A 17693-nucleotide genomic window follows, 5' to 3' on the forward strand; every position below is an offset into this window, starting at 1 on the left:
GGATCACGAATGATTCGAGCGAACATAGATGCATTTAGGCTGATGGGGAGTGGCGCATGCACTTCAAAGCGAAAGTAACGTTAAATTCTCTGCGTCTTCAGCAGCTCAGATGTCGGGAGTAAATGACGATTGCTATATTCATTATTACATCCAACAATAAAGCACCTCAATCGCTTAATCGGAGACATCTTGTCTTCCCCTGCACCAGAGTCAACACAATGGCGGACTGATGACAGCTCACTCAGGGTGGGTCTAAGGTAAGACACCAGTCCAGTCTGTGCTGAAACACTACTGTCAATCAACTATCGTGGGAGGGGCCTGTACAGAACTACGTCATTCTGACAGGAATCTCAGAACAGCCTGGTTTGAGAAAGGGGATTTTAAAATAGGGATTTAAAAAAAAAACACTGGATGGATTTTTATAATTATAGGATGGATCATATAATTCCAAAATACATTAATGTTCAAACAACTTGAAAAGTGAATTTTGCATCCGATCACCCCTTTAAGACCGAATGCACGGATCCAATATAATGATGCACGTGCGATTTCTTTCTCCACTGTTTACGTTCATTTAAGACATGAAAATACTTGCCGAGATAGTTATTTTGAGGTAATTTTGCGTGTATGTGTCCGTTGAAGCGAAAGAGGGATCAATTCTGTGTTCGTGCTCTGCCTGAAACGGCGCTCTGTATGTGCGCGCTTTGAGTGTGTGCGCGCGAGCACCGAACTGAATTCTTCATGCGCATGAATGGTTTAAAACGCTTGAATGTTTAAATTGGTAAGACTTAGAAACACGTGTAAATTATCAACTATAATCCGTTTCACCCCTACAAGCAAGTGAACAACGCGACTCAAGGAAGGGATTTTTATATCACTGTTCAAGGTAGCCCGTCTGGCAGGGCAGTGATACATTCTGGTAGCCCGACTGGAAAACACAACAGCCCCAGGACATCGGGCTAACAATTTTGCGTGCCCTGATATACATGATGATGAGAATATTTTTTCTTTCATTTATGGAAAAGTTAGGCTTGTCGATAACTAAAAATTAACCTTTCTCCTAAACATACTGACACCATTTAGAATAAACATGCTTTAAACATGCCTTGTTGAGTGTAACTCATTTTTTGTAATTTATTTTTTATACATTTTATTGAGTGTTTATTTAATTGTTATTGCTGAAACAAATCACTAAAATAATAGTTTTATACTGTATTTGGACCGCAAAGTACAAACCTTCAACCTACGATGCAACTTAAAAGCTCATATAATATTTACTTTAATCTCATGTGGTGGATGAAAATCATTATCTGTTCAGCACCTTTCATTGAACTTCTAAGCTGAAAAAAAATGTTTTTTTTAAAGAGATTCTAACCTATTTTGTCACCACTGATGAATATGACTGATTTGCAATAAAGATAAAAACTCACATTAGTCCAAATAAGTAATAAGTTACCTTTTCGATTCAAGCTGCTCCTTTAATTTGCTGTACATTTCCAGGACTGCAGAAACGTAAACAAAATACAGCATGATTTTCAAGTAAAGACGACCATGTATTAAAAATAAATCAACTGAAACATTTTCGTCATTCAGTGAACTGTAACCACTTCCTAAATTTATTTTCAAAAGAAACCGACCAAAGAAACCACAACCTAACTGCATTTATCTACAGAATCATCCAATAGGTTTCTTGATTAAACCACTGTAAAAACAAAACATTTGTTTGTCCAAGCAATTAGGAACTGTCGTATCAAGTTTGAAGTCAGAGAGACCGTAAAATATAAAGACATGAGGACCTGGACTCATTACTGTAACAAGAAACCTGGGAACATTGGCGTTTACGGTATCTGGATCGTTTTTAATAGTCTTCTAACGAAATCTCTGGGAAACAAGCACCAAAAAGTAGCGGTTACAGGTCACATGGTGAGATTTTTGCGCAAATGCGGCGTCTCACCGGGAATGCAGAGCTGCAACTTCTCCACCGTGGTAGCCATGTTCCTCTGTTGAATTCGGCAGCGGATGACCTCCTCCGTTTGGGCCGTCACCTTACATAAGGGAAGGTCAAAGAGTGTGAAGCCCTCTCAATTAACGAGACAGTCCTCTCTGCGCTATTGTTCGATAATCGACATTCTTTTCTTCTGCCCATCTAACGGCAGACAAACTAACAAAGCCAGACTGTGCCATACCTCCCGTCCGGCGTCTTGAAGTCTTCGATTGGTGTCGCTCACTTGGCCCTTAAAACATAATATCACTTTTGTTAGACAAATAAGCCCACGATTCCTTGTTGTAACTGCTCACCCTTGTAATCAGATCATACTTCATGAGGAGTCAAGAAAAAAGGCATGCAAATTCAAATTAATTGTGCAGCGGGAACTTGAACTTTTAGTCGGTGGGGAGCTTTTATGGCCGGTAATCGCTTCTGACAGCCCTTTCTAATTAATTAATCTAATTAATATTCATGAGCCTCTCTTCTGATTGGCCTGTTGATTTCTGAGTGACGCACGGCCAGGCCAACCTCAGGTAACTAGGGTCAGCCGACGTCACAACGCTAGCTGGAGGCAGCAAAACAAAGGAAACAAAGGGGAAACTGGAGGCGGCCCATTCAAACCCAGCGCAGATTCGGCTACATAAGGAGCTTAAAATATCATCTTGTTGTGATGTTGGGCGCCAGAATCGACATAATACAGCCTCAAATTAGAAATTTGATTGCATATCTGCTGCCACTGCCAGACAAAAAACCCCAGGAAATTTCAGTTTTGACAATATGGGACCTTTAAGGTAAACATCTAACCTATGAACTCTAAATTAACTTATTTCTGGCCCAATTATGTACAAATTCTTTATTTTTCGATATTGCTTGAAGTATATCAGGACCTTCTTACATTTATATAAGTCTAGTAAGATATAGAATCTTATTTATTTATTTTTTCCCTGATACTATTATTCTACCATGGTACTGACACAATATTTAGCAGGACAAAATTAATTATTTATATATTTAAAAAGATACATTATTCCTCAATAATATCAATGCATATGTTACTAATCCCTAAAATAAATTTAATTATGATTTCCACATACCATCAGCTTCTCAGCATCTGCTCGGACCTTCAGCAGTTCTGTGATGGCGTCCACGAATCCCTGATGATGGAAGTTGCACATTTTCTCAATCTCTCTGTCATGGTTGCGTATTCTGGCGTCAAGTTTCTCCATAAACCTTTTGTGTGCATTGGGCTGATCATCGTAAACGGATCTATAAAACAAACATCAAGTGAACACATTAAACTATTTCAAACAACAGTCAGTCTGCAGAAATCTTCTTTAAAGATTTTAAAGTGTCCCATGAATGTCATCTCATCTTCGTTTACATTAACAGTGGCACACATTTTTTAACATATAAGACGCAACAATTTAGTGTGCCATATTTTAATGGTTTCAAATATCAAAGTCACACTGTGTTCACACTTGTAGTTCGGTTCGTTTGGTTCATTTGGTCCGGACCAAAAAGGAAAATGATACATTTGGTCCTGGTCCGCTTAGTGTTCACATTGGCATTTTTGACAGCGAACCTAAAGGCATAGTGATACGTTCACAACCTGCCTGGTCGGCTTGAATTACGTATATATCGTGACAGAACTCACCGAACACCCCAAACAAAAGGTGAATTAGACTTGAAGCGGTGCTGCGGGTGTATGATATCAAAGCACCCATTAACCGATCGGTCTGCTCAGCGCCGCTTTAAGTCGAACACTCCTAATGCCGCCTGCTGGACTAAGCGCGCTCATTCTTGCGTGTACATATAATTTTATTTTCACCACCTGCAAACTCACAAGGAGCTCATAAAAGGCACTTTACCTCATCGTTGCTCCACATTTGCCCTCTGCTCATTTTGTTTTGGTTACACCACATCGTCACATCATATCGCATAGCATCGCATCTTGTCATTACTTCCTGTTTTTGGTTAGTTTAGAAGTATTTGGTCCGTGTTGCGTTCATATATCATTCGAACCGCACCAGAGTTCATTTGGAAGCAGACCGAGACCCATCTTTTTAGGGTGCGTTCACACTTGTCATGTTTGGTTCGTTTAAAACGAACCCTGGTGCGATTGCTTTGTTAGTGCGGTTCGTTTGAGTAAGTGTGAACACTATATACGCTGTATACATCATTCAAGCCGACCAATCAGGTTATGAACGTATCACTATGCCTTTAGGTTCGGTGTCTTTAGGCTCGCTGTGAAAAATGCCAATGTGAACGCTAAGCGGACCAGGACCAAATGTATCATTTTCCTTTTTGGTCCGGACCAAATGAACCAAACGAACCGAACTACAAGTGTGAACACACCCTTAGCGGTCTCGGTCCGCTTGTTTGGTGCGCACCAGTGTTCAAGATGGCAGCGTTCACAGAGCAATCGCACCAGGGTTCGTTTTAATCGAACCAAACATGACGAGTGTGAACGCACCCTTATAAACTGTCCCATCTGTCTAGTCAAACATATATTTCACAAGTGCAAAATATTCAGGAGCTGTGGCCAAAAAACATCAGTTTACAATGCAGGTGGAACCCAAACCAAGCCATATCTAGAAACCGAACGATTCAGTAAAAGTAATAATAATAATTCACTTCAGAAAATGCATTAATTTTATGTAATTACAGTCCAGACCTTGTGTTTCCCCTTCAGATAACACACACACTTCAATACTCTGCAGGTGTCTCCGTGTGGTTTTATCAATCTAAGAGCATGTGTGTATCAGTAGCTGTGTTATCTAGCGCCGGCCTCGGTGTCTGTGTCAAGCAGCGAGAGTTGGCGAGGTGAAGCCAACAAATGGGCCACTTCTTCAGTGTGTTGTGAGACCACAGAGCGTGTGTTGCCCTCCTCACTGCTCCAGATGGCCAAGAGAGCCGTCTCTCTCAGTGAAGAAGAACAGTCTGAGATGATTCAGGGTCTTCACTCACTTCCTGACACAGATCCAGAGGAAGTGTGGAGGGAACTGCACCAGCTGAGCTGACACTGTACTGCATTACGTATCATTTACAATCAACATGAAACAGTGAACTGGCCATTTTACTTCCATAAAGTATTTCAAAGCAAAAAAAGGATGTTTTTTGGACTTTAGTGATTGATTGGATTCAGAAAATGGTATAAAACCCCATGGTATTACCAAATGCAGAGGTGTCTAGATATGGAGCTCTCACATTTGGGTCTGCAGAACCTTAGGGGGTTGTAACATTTCTAGAAGATCTCTGAAAAAGTCTGAGAGAAAAAATGATTACTTCTAATCATGTATACCTTTAAGGGACAGTTCAACCAAAAACTCAACTCACCCCCATTTCATTCTAAACCTGTATGACTTTATAAGGAGCATAAAAGAAGAAAAATGTTTCAGTTTTTTTCTTTTGACACTGGACGTCAATGGTAACCAAGACAAAATAACTTTTTTGTGTCCTGCAGAAGAAAGACAGTCGACGTTTTATGACATGAAGGTGAGAAAATGATGACAGAATTTCATTTTGTGAGTGAACTATATTTTTATGATATTAATGAAATATGTTTATGTTAACAATATTTTAACAAATTTCTTAAGTACACTGCAGGTTTGTTAAAGTTAACTAAAACCATTAAAAAAAGTCACTTGAAATAAAATAAAAATTAACTGAGTAAAAACTAATAGAAACTGTATCAAAACACTAAAATAACTCTGTTACAATGACAGTATAAACTATAAATTAAACAACTTAATTTAGTTGTCTTTATAGTTGTGTTTTAATATACATTTTCACATATATTTTATACATAAGAAAATGTAGCTTCCTTTGTATTTTAGGAAGTGGATCCCACAAAAAGGATCATGTTTGGGGGTCCTTAACATTAAGCATTTGAAAAACAAAATAAATAGCCTCACAATCTATGAACATTGGGCTAAAATGAATAGACTACGAAAAAATACAGTACATACTACACAATGTGAATGAAGACCACTAGAGTGCAGAATGTGCTGCAGTTGGAGGGATGCATGAATAGTTCTCCAAGTGCGCCACCCTGTGGGCAACAAGGGAACAGTGCATGTTCAATCACTGATGCATATGCAAATATTTTAACCAAACCAGCAGCCATAGATCAGTGGCTCTCATGTGGTTTACACTGGACACTGAACATGAAGTGGTTACCCAGCACAAGAACCAAAATTGCTGTGCAAATGTTCAAAAATAAAACTGCTTAAAACCAAAGTTATTACCATGTATTAGACCCAACAACATTCGATGGGAAAGTATGACGGAGTATCATGAACGAGAGGAATGCATTATTTTTCTTCATTAATAATTTCTGAATTATATCTCTGTGATGTGTGCAAATATCAGTAATATAGGATGAAATAGAGCGACACTAAGATCACAGGAGTTTTTTTAGCAATGCATGTAAAAACTGACTTTTCATTGGCTGTTTTTAACAGTACAACTTTATAAATAATGTTAAAATGTAAGTTAAATTAGCAGGACAAAGTGTCACACTGCTTGTATGGTGACATAGTGTTGGCCTAACAAACTTCTGCTTCTTTTTTTTATATTACCTGAAAAAATTAACTCATTATAAAGCATTATTAATCATGATTAAAATAATACATTTCCAAGATTTACTTTAAACATTTGTTCAAAGAATTATTCAAACAGTATAAATGGTTTGTCTCTCCATGACTCAAAAGCAGGTACTTTCTCTGTTCACAGGTGTGTTGTGTTTGTGTCAAAAGCAGAGGTTACTGTAAAACTACTGTAGACTGTAAAAGTCACAGCAATTAGCATGAGATTCATCATATTAAACAATCTCAACCAGCATAAAAATCAAGATATTCATAATAACAAAGTAGCAAAGTCTTGGACGGCTCACTGCTAGTGAAAATGCCAGCTGGCTCTCTCTCTCAGATGCCGAGCAGAAGGTTCGGATGAAATCCAGGTTGCAATTAGCGACAGCACATAGATTTAGCAAAATGCTCCTCTTTTATAGTTATTTTTTTCTAGCTGACTGATGAGCTTATGGATGCCGAAAGGTTATTCTGAGGTATATGTATTGTTGTGTGACACTGTTTATAAGCTTTACACATTTTCTGCAGTTTGAAACACTGAATAAGCGATTACATGAGACATTTTAGTAAGTTTTAGGCTATCTTATAAAATAGCCTACCTTTTGATGTCCATTCATGTTTATTTCGTACTATAGTGGTAAAGAGAACAATATGATGGATTCACCTGCCGCTTGAACTGAGGCGCCAAAGTGATCGCTCATGCCACATTAAAGAGCGCCAAAACCGTATTTATTGATTGAATTTCGTTATGAATTTGGCAGAAGTTTAAAGGGGTCATATGATGTTGCTAAAAAGAACATTATTTTGTGTATTTGGTGTAATGAAATGTGTTTATGCGGTTTAAAGTTCAAAAAACACATTATTTTCCACATACTGTACATTATTGTTTCTCCTCTATGCCCCGCCTTTCTGAAACAGTTCTCAAAACTCGTGTTTGAATCATCAGTGGCAAATCCTTTTTCATCAGTGACAAGTCCTCCATAAAATGCACTGCACACATCTTAATATTTGGGTTGAACTGTTCTGGAACAGTGTTGTAAATACAACTTAACCACTGATTTCTAGTCATGTCCTCTTTTGGAAGGACAAACAAAGTAGTTTCGCTTTCACAACGAAACACACAGCGTCTCGACATGGCGGCAGCAACAATACTACAGCGAGAATAAAAGTTACGCCTTCTTTCTTTGCGTGAGCATTTGGGCGGCGTTATGCAAATATTCCCACATCGTGATGTAGACATGTGGGGGCGTGTTAGAATGAGCCGTTTTAGGTAGGCGTGGCTGACTCTTAACTTTTATAAAGAATATCTCTTTGGATTTGAGACTTTAGTCTTTGCAACTTTACAGATCTTCTTTATGCACCAAGAGCTTGTAACACTCCAAAGAGAAAGGAAAAATTTTAATCGCATCATATGACCCCTTTAAAGCTGATACTTTGTTTATTAAAAGGTAACAGAGCACAAAAGCTTATTGCGATTATTGGACGGCAAGTGCGCTACAAATAATATGGAGTTCACGCATTAATAGAACACAGCATATAGATTAGATCTTGATAACAAGAGCCATAGTATCGATTATAAATGAGAACTGTTAACGATATTGCCAATTTCCTCACAGTTGATAGCTTTACCTGTTGCAGTTTGTTCAAGTTGTGCATAGAATAGACACTGCTTTTCTGCACTTTTACTTCACACATCTCCGTTATTTTCGATCTCTCTCATGCTGCACAGCTGTGTTCGCCACAGATGTTTCACCACAGGACTGTTTTTCACTAAAACTTTGATGCACATTGTCTCAGTTTATTACGTCAAAACTCCTCTATTGTGTGGTGTCATTACCCGCCCCACCCAACGGCACCACCCGCCCCCCTTGAAGGTCGTTAATTTTATTTAATTATATTTTCTCTATAGCGCCAGATCACAAAATAAGTCATTTAAAGTCACCGTTCCGATAGAACAGGTATATATCTTGTTCTTTTATTAAACAAACTAAATAGCCTTAAGTTATTGGTCGCGCTCTCTGTATCACGCACAGCGGAGTTCCGCCCTGACGCGCGCGCACACGCACACACGTGCTCGCACACACAAGTGAGCACACTCCCACTCCCACTAGTATTTGTAAATATTACGCCGCAAAACGACTATTTAAATATGAATGCTGCGTGTCTCTGTGTTAATGAATGGCGCAGATGTGCGGTTTTGTTTAGCACTCGTACTGAAGCATGTGTGACGCTTCCGGTGATATTAACCTCTGCCGTCTCACTAAATGAGGACATAAATACATGAACAACATCTCCAGAACTGCTCTGAGAGTCACTTCATGAGCATTTGACCGTTTCATTTGAGTAAAATTATCCTCATATCACATACACACAGAAATGCAAAGGCATTCACGGCAACCCGTCAAAATAAAAGTTTGGTTTAACTTGAAGGCATTGTGGCAGAAATATATTACTATTGTTCAGTAGAATGTACGTAATAGGCTGCTACTACTACTACTAAAATTATTAAAATTCTGAGCAAAAAATCATAAGGCTATTGTAAGAATCAATTAAACTTGTTTTTATGCTTTCACATAATTAGACATGCTAAATCAGAATTTGGTAACAATAGAACATAAGGTTGGAAAAAATAAAACATTTCATAGGGCCCTAAACATGTAATTTTTGTTAAACTTTTAATACATTGATGTGAAATGTATAAGTTCCATGATTTTAATTAATAAGACATGCTTTTTAACGAAAAAAAAAAAAAAAACGGAATACAGAAAAATTGAAATGGAAAAAATAGAAATAATAGAAATATACGCAATGCAAACGACATTCACAGCCCTCTAATTTGCGGTAGAGCCAAAGAGCTTTTTAGTTTTAGTATAACATTATAATACCATTCATTTAATTTAAAGAAGAAACCAATCCGATATATAGTTGACATCTGAGGCTTAATACTATGGAAAAGCACAAAGTTTTTCAGTTAGTGTTTTCAGCTTGTTTATTTTGATATAAAAGTACGGCATGCAGTTGCATCAAACAATGGCATAAACATCATTCAATGTAAATTGTGATAATCGTAATTAATAATCGCAATTACAATTTCAAGGGAATAATCGACAATTATGATTTTTGTCATAATCGTGCAGCCCTAATATCATATATCACCCGGCCCTAATTCGGATGTAAAATTTTGCGTACTTTTTCTAAGTTTGAGTTTTAATTTGACAACCCTAGATAGGTGGATGCTTACTGGTCCAAACTCTACTATAAAAATGGAAAACTATGCTTGTATTGTATGTAAGGAATAGACCAACTAAGATGCGCTCAGCTTTTTTACATCCAACCCCTGTTGCAGTTATCTGGTCGGCTCTTTCCTGCCAGCCAAATGGAAAATGCTGAGGGTCAATTTCTACTCAAAACGCGCTAAGCTTTCTAAATCGGTACCCACATCCACTGCCTTTCAGAAGATCATATTATGCCCCATAATGGGATATCCTTTCTGCGAATATGCACATATGCACACAGAACTACTATCAGCAGGGCCATGTTCACAATGAGTTTCCTCCTTCCTGTTATTGAATTCAACAGACCAAAGAGCAGCAAGTTCCGGACAACTGCCAGGAGGTACTGAAGGAAACAGAAACACAGAGCGAGTAAAAGTCAAGCCTCTCCTCTTACAGCTCAAACACAAAACACAGATCATTATAAGTCTACATACATCTAACAACCACCACAGGGCAGTAAATGAAACCAAACTACACCCTTTTATAACATGAGCTTGAATGAGGGTCAATCACTGTGTTTACATATACACTTAAGCAAATAGGCTTAGGAAATAAGGTGCATTTCAGGATTTTTGCAGAAATCAAAAGCATTCATCATGTAAATGTGAAGTGTTTTCCTAATGCTGTTTAAGGAAATAACGAGATTTGAAAAATGCTTCCATTACTATGAAAGTCAATGGGTGCCATCAAATGTTTGGTCACCACATTCTTTAAAATACCTTCTTTAAGAGAAAATGGTTTACTACTACACTTGGGTTTTTGTCAGAGAACAGTGCATGGGGCCATGTAAATGTAAAATTTTTACAGGTTTTTGAAGATAACGTATAAGTAACAAAGCTAAAATAACAGAAAGATAGAGAGAAGGCTGCTTGTAGTGTCTCAAACCACTTTTAGGTTTGTATTGCTATATTTTTGCATTAAAATTAATTTTGATATATTTAAAAAATATGCATTTAGGAAACATATCAGGTGAAATTTAATTTCATGCTGACTTTTAAAATAGCAGTTTTTCCCCGTATTTTTTTTTTATAGTGTTTTTCACCTTAAAAATAGGTTTGAAAACTTTTCTATTAAAAACTTTAAATAATGGTAATGTTTTAAATAATAGTCATATAATGTTTAAAGGGGTCATATGATGCGATTTCAAGTTTTCCTTTCTCTTTGGAGTGTTACAAGCTGTTCGTGAATAGATAAGATCCCTGAAGTTGCAAAGACTAAAGTCTCAAAACCAACATACACAATGCTATAAAATGTTTTTAGTTCACTTTTTACTTGATGGACACACCTTTTTAAAGTCATGAAATTAAAAATAATGAAGGATTAATTTCAATCTAATAGGATTCTGATTCAGTCCGCTGAATTAAAAGTGTCCTGGGAAAATCACCAAAGGCTGCATCCATTCCAAATCCATTAATTTATTAATACTGACAAATTAACAGACATAAGTGCAACCCAAATGAAAAAGCTGACCGCACGATAAAGCACTTTCTCTGCACACCTTTGAATTTACAAGGTATAACTGTGAGAAGCAGGTGAGCCTTTCCTTCAAAGACTTGCTGCTGTGTGTAAACAATATGTTACGTGGACTAGGTAACATATCTGAAATCTGTGGAATGAGAAAATACAGCTGTCATACAGTATCTGTAACGATCAGCATGACTGTCAGCACAGAACGTGTGGCCTCAGGACATGTTGCAGGCACTGGAATGTCAACAACTTTTTTTTGTCAACAACGACTTTATTCTAGTTCTGCTGAAATCATGATTTCTAGTGTAATAAAGTCAAAAACCTTACAATGAAATGCAGCTGAGCGCTACTTAGACATGATTCACAAAATCACAAATTCTAATATAATAAAAATAAAGCCAAAGATGTCATGATAGGATATAGCTGGGAACTACTGAAATCCTGATTTTATCAAAAATCACAAAGCTAAAGACATCAGGACTGAAAATCACGAACTGATCAGAAGTCATGAAGCAAAGATGCCATGCCCATAATGAGTGTTACTGAAATCATGATTTTATCAGAAATCATAAAAAAGGGCAAAGTTGGCACACCACAGCTCTTTGGAGCCAACTTTGCTCTTACTGGTCTGACATTGTTTGTGGTTGATCACCCACATTGAGCTTCTGGCCTGCTGGATGTGCGCACTTTGATTGTAATCTTTATCAGAAATCATAAAGCCATAGACATCATGATGGGATAGAACTGAGCATGACCAAAATCATGAACTGATCAGAAATCATGAAGCCAAAGATGTCATGCCCTTCATGAGTGCTACTGAAATCATGATTTTTTTTTTTTAGAAGTCATGAAGCCAAAGACGTCATGCTCTTCATGAGTGCTACTGAAATCATGATTTTTTTTTTTAGAAGTCATGAAGCCAAAGACGTCATGCTCTTCATGAGTGCTACTGAAATCATGATTTTTTTTTTTAGAAGTCATGAAGCCAAAGACGTCATGCTCTTCATGAGTGCTACTGAAATCATGATTTTTTTTTTTAGAAGTCATGAAGCCAAAGACGTCATGCCCTTCATGAGTACTACTGAAATCATGATTTTTTTTTTTAGAAATCATGAAGCCAAAGACGTCATGCTCTTCATGAGTGCTACTGAAATCATGATTGTTTTTTTTAAATCATGAAGACAAAGATGTCATGACACAGTTGAGTGCTTCTGAAATCATTTTATTAGAAACATGATTATGATTAAGATCTCATTATGAGACACAGCTGAGAGCTACTGAAATCATGATTTTCTCAGAAATCATTAGGCCAAAGATGCCATGAAGGGACACAACTGAACACTACCGAATTCATGATTTGACCAGAAATCAAAGCCAAAGATCTCATCACGGGATGTCGCTGAGCATTAAAGAAATCATGATTTTATCTGAAATCATGTAGCCAAAATCTCATTATGGGACACAGCTGAGTGCTACAAAAATCATAATTTTATCAGAAATCATAAAGATGTCATGAGATGGTATGTAGTAGAGTGCTACTGAATCATATAGCCAAATATTTCCTGGTTAGATGTAGCTGATCATTTGAACAGAAATCATAAAGCCAAAGATCTCATCACAGGACTTGGCTGAGCGCTACAGAAATCATGATTTTATTTGAAATCATGAAGCCAAAGATCTCATGGGACACAACTGAGTGCTACAAAAATCATAATTTTATCAGATGAAGCCAAAAGATGTCATGAGATGGAATGTAAGTAAGACTTATCATCATACAGCAAAAGATCTCCTGGTGGGACGCAGCTGAGCGCTACCAAAATGATCAGAAATCATGAAGACAAAGATCTCATGATTGGACACTGCTAAGCACTACCGAAATCATGAATTTGATCAGAAACTATAAAGCCAGAGACTTTATTATGGGACAGTAGTTAAGCTCTACCGAAATTATGATTTGATCAGAAATCATGAAGCCAAAGATCTAATGATGGGATGCAGATGAGCACTAGCGAAATGATTTTATCAGAAATCCCAGCTAGCCTACTGAAATCATGATTTCATCAGAAATCATAAAGCCAAAGACAGCAAATCTTTACTAGAATAAAAGGCATTATCATAAAATCATGGTTTCTAATGAAATATGAAATACATGATGAAATGCAACTGCGCTGAAATCATCAAATTGTGAGGGTCATCATGTTTTCTACTGAAATTATTCAAACACAGATCACATGAGGAGATCAACCTGAGCTCAGGGCGGAATATTAATGTCCAACTCAACCCAGACTCATTTATTAACGCCACACCCACTCATATTTGATCAGCTTTCATTCTTCCGCAGCCGAAATGTGTTTGGAAAAGGAAATGGACTGTATACTGAAGAATCTAACCTGACAGAGACGTTCATTTGGCAAAACTAAAGCTATTTTTCTCGAAGCTTTCCACCTGTCGACAGCTCTATCATATTCATAATGCAGTGAGACCGTCACTGGGCCTGTGCTGCTTCGCCTCAGGTGTTTTTTTACATCTTATTTTATTAAGACAGACAGACAGATGCTTAGCGAATTCTAACAAATAATTCGCACATAACGTCCCCCAGTCGTACACGATGAATGACAGGAAAACAGCGATCTGTATCACTGACTGTGTGTTTGAGCGCAGTGTACAGTGTCAGTACAGCATCGGCGATCATTCATAAACTTCATCTGGAAAAACACGAATTCACATCAACACGATCCGCACTTTATTTGATAGATTCATCAGCATTGCCAATGACATAAAGTCCTGCTGAGCTGCATCTTTAGCAAACAAAGGCCTGCTTTCCATCCATCGGACAGGAGAAACATCACGTCGCCATCTGAACGGTAAATAAGAGCAGATAATGCTCATCTCTCACCGTAGCGTCGGCCCCACGCACGCCGTGTCCGTGCTCTCGATCTCCTGTAATATTCGCTCATGTTCGGTGATAGTCTCCAAGCTCTCGCTCTCCGCCATGTTGGCTCTAATCGTCACAGTGTTCATTTGTGACAATGCCGACAGAGATGCAGTAACTCCAGTCCACCGATAGGTGGAGCTGCAGCAGCCGGCAGCTCGCGGGGTTTGCACTTTACAGGCCAGACATGAAGCTTGATAGAGGTCACTGTTTTGTGATTATGACATTGAGCTATAGACTGTGCAGAGCTAAAATGTGACCCTGCACCACAAAACCAGTCATAAGGGTCAATTTTTTTTTAAATTGAGGTTTATACATCCTCTGGAAGCTGAATAAATAAGTTGTCCTTTGACGTATGGTTTGTTAGGATAGGACAATATTTGGCTGAGATACAGCTATTTGAAAATCTGGGGGTGCAAAAAAATCAAAATATTGAGAAAATCGCCTTTAAAGTTGGGCAAATTAAATCCTTGGCAATGCATTTTACCAATCAAAAATTAAGTTTTGATATATTTACGGTAGGAAATGTACAAAATATATTCATGGAACATGATCTTTACTTAATATCCTAATGATTTTTGGCATAAAAGAAAAATGTATCATTTTGACCCATACAATGTATTGTTGGCAATTGCTACAAATATACCCGTGCGACTTATGACTGCTTTTGTGCTCCAGGGTCACAAATAAGTCGAATATTATAGGAAAGTGCACGTGGGTCTTTTCTCTTGACCTTGGATGGAAAAAAAATCTCACACATTTGATGAATGGCTATTTTGTATTATTACCTGAATATCAACAGCTGTAAAATTTAGTCAGTGGAAAGCTCATGTAATTTTATGTGAAGTTTATGTAAAATTATATATTTTTTTTTTAATTAGGAATTTGTGAACACATTAATGTTTTAAGATATATAGAGTAAAAAACATTGTTTTTATTTTGAAGTGAGAAAAAAAAATTAGACCTCTGGGGTAAAAGGAATTGACACAGAAGGCCAAGAATGATGTGTTGTTACTAGTGTTATTAGCCTATTATTATTTTATTTCTTTATTTATGTAATGCTTATTGTAAATCATGGGGTTATTATTCAATAATTCCATGAGTTAGATGTGCATTTTAGACATCTTAAATATTCATTAAAGCTCATGTAATTTTATGTGAAGTTTATGTAAAATTATATATATTTTTTTTAATTAGGAATTTGTGAACACATTATTAATGTTTTAAGATATATAGAGTAAAAAACATTGTTTTTATTTTGAAGTGAGAAAAAAAAATTAGACCTCTGGGGTAAAAGGAATTGACACAGAAGGCCAAGAATGATGTGTTGTTACTAGTGTTATTAGCCTATTATTATTTTATTTCTTTATTTATTTAATGCTTATTGTAAATCATGGGGTTATTATTCAATAATTCCATGAGTTAGATGTGCATTTTAGACATCTTAAATATTCATTAAAACCTATAGGTTAACTGAGTGAAAACATTCAATTTGAAGTCACGGTGTTGCTATTATGACATATCTTCAAATAAAATATGGGCTATTAAATATATACATATTCATATGTATATACACTACCAACATATTGAATAATTTTTATTACTCATACAATTTTTGTAATTACTTATACAGTATATTCACAGTATGTGAAAATATTTAAAATATTTTTAAATACATTAGTTTTATTTTTGTAGAAATATTTTTGTAATTACTTATACATACACAGTTTGTGAAAATTAAAATAGTAAATATTTATTTTGTTTTATTTTTGTTATGTGTTTTTGTCACTATTTTATTTAATTCTATAATTGTATATAATTTTGTTTAATATTATTGTATTTTATTTTATTATTATTAATTAATTATAACAGTCACTCTACCTTAAAGTTGTTCCTAGGGGCAAATCTACTGACTCCAGTTCTGCAAAAACATTCCCGTACACCTTTCCTTCTCCTTTGTCCTCGTCTTGGGGACGTGTGGGAATCTTGAGACTGCTGCTGCTGCTGTACTTGTCTGTTAGTCTGTGTTAGACTGGGAGAATCGTGCTTCCAGCAGGACATACACATACTACTCAGCAGAAAACTGCAACTAAGGAAAAGGGACAGACCTTGTGATCTCTAGTACTTTGAATCCAACAAAACAGGCTTAGGTGCTGTCCTGTTAAATATTTCCCAATTGTGCTTCAAGATTTATCACACTACTGGACTGGGATCTGAATTTTATGGTACCTGGGTCGCTATAAAAGACTCAGAAAATAACTAAAGGCTACAAACTTAGCCATTTGTAAGAATAAACTCTATTACAGCATGTCTTAAATATTTGCACTTGGATACTGCTCATGAAAATTGAGAAGTGAACAAAACAAGAACTCATCAGAGAACAAAAATATATTTACATAATAACTGTTTGATTACATGTAAGAGGAATCATCTTACAAATTACACAGATTACAAAATACTGTTCTGTTTGCAAACTGATGTCTTAACAAACGGTTTCCTCTCTGCTTCAAAACAACAATTAGGTTGTGACAGGAAACGAGATCAACACTTTTTTTACAAAAAAAGTTTGCGTTTGCTTTTATGTGTCTTTAGAAGCAACACATTTAACCTCTGTTTTATCTTGTTTTCACTATCAGTTTGCGACCATTCCTTTTTTTAAACTATTATTACAAAAACAGTAATATTGCGAAATATTACAATTTAAAATAACTGTTTTCTATTTGAATATATTTTAAATGTACTTTATTCCTGTGATGCAAAGCTGAACTTTCAGCATCATTACTCCAGTCTTCAGTGTCACATGATCCTTCAGAAATCATTCTAAAATGCTGATTTGCTCAAGAAACATTTATTAGAAATAATGAAAACTGTGCTGTATATTTTGTGGAATCCAGGGCACAATCTTTTTAAAGGGGTCATATGATGCTGCTAAAAAGAACATTATTTTGTGTATTTGGTGTAATGAAATGTGTTTATGCGGTTTAAGGTTAAAAAAACACATTATTTTCCACATACTGTACATTATTGTTTCTCCTCTATGCCCCGCCTTTCTGAAACGCATCGATTTTTACAAAGCTCATCGGTCTGAAAAGCGAGGTGTGCTCTGATTGGCCAGCTATCCAGTGAGTTGTGATTGGCCGAATACCCTAAGCGTGTGACGGAAATGTTACGCCCCTATCATATTGTGATGCCGTGTCCCGGCCGGAGCGACGAGACAAAACCAATAAAACCCATTATAAACGAGGCATTTGTTGCATCCAGTGGGGACATAATTACGAATATCTCTTTGGATTTGAGACTTTAGTCTTTGCAACTTTACAGATCTTCTTTATGCACCAAGAGCTTGCAACACTCCGAAGAGAAAGGAAAAATTGAAATCGTATCATGTGACCCCTTTAATGTTCTGATGAATAGAAATGTCAAAAGGAAAAGCACTGCGTAGA

General features: G+C 36.7%; 1 protein-coding gene across 4 annotated transcripts in view; it reads right to left on the bottom strand.

Annotated features, from left to right (window-relative positions):
- Positions 1-14373, bottom strand: part of LOC107654070 (exocyst complex component 6-like) — a 57889-nt gene extending 43516 nt beyond the window's left edge. For all 4 annotated transcript variants that reach the window (XM_016441001.1, XM_016441000.1, XM_016440999.1 and 1 more), the window contains exons 1-5: positions 14215-14373; positions 3082-3253; positions 2187-2234; positions 1955-2045; positions 1457-1502 (exon numbers count right to left, since the gene is read on the bottom strand). In XM_016441001.1, coding sequence (XP_016296487.1) covers positions 1457-1502; positions 1955-2045; positions 2187-2234; positions 3082-3253; positions 14215-14339 — 482 coding nt within the window. In that variant the 5' untranslated portion in view covers positions 14340-14373. The remainder of the gene's footprint in view (positions 1-1456; positions 1503-1954; positions 2046-2186; positions 2235-3081; positions 3254-14214) is intronic.
- Positions 14374-17693: the final 3320 nt, after the last annotated feature.

The sequence above is a fragment of the Sinocyclocheilus anshuiensis genome, unplaced genomic scaffold (genome assembly GCF_001515605.1).
Source record: "Sinocyclocheilus anshuiensis isolate Anshui unplaced genomic scaffold, SAMN03320099.WGS_v1.1 scaffold454, whole genome shotgun sequence".
Taxonomy (NCBI): Eukaryota; Metazoa; Chordata; class Actinopteri; order Cypriniformes; family Cyprinidae; genus Sinocyclocheilus; species Sinocyclocheilus anshuiensis.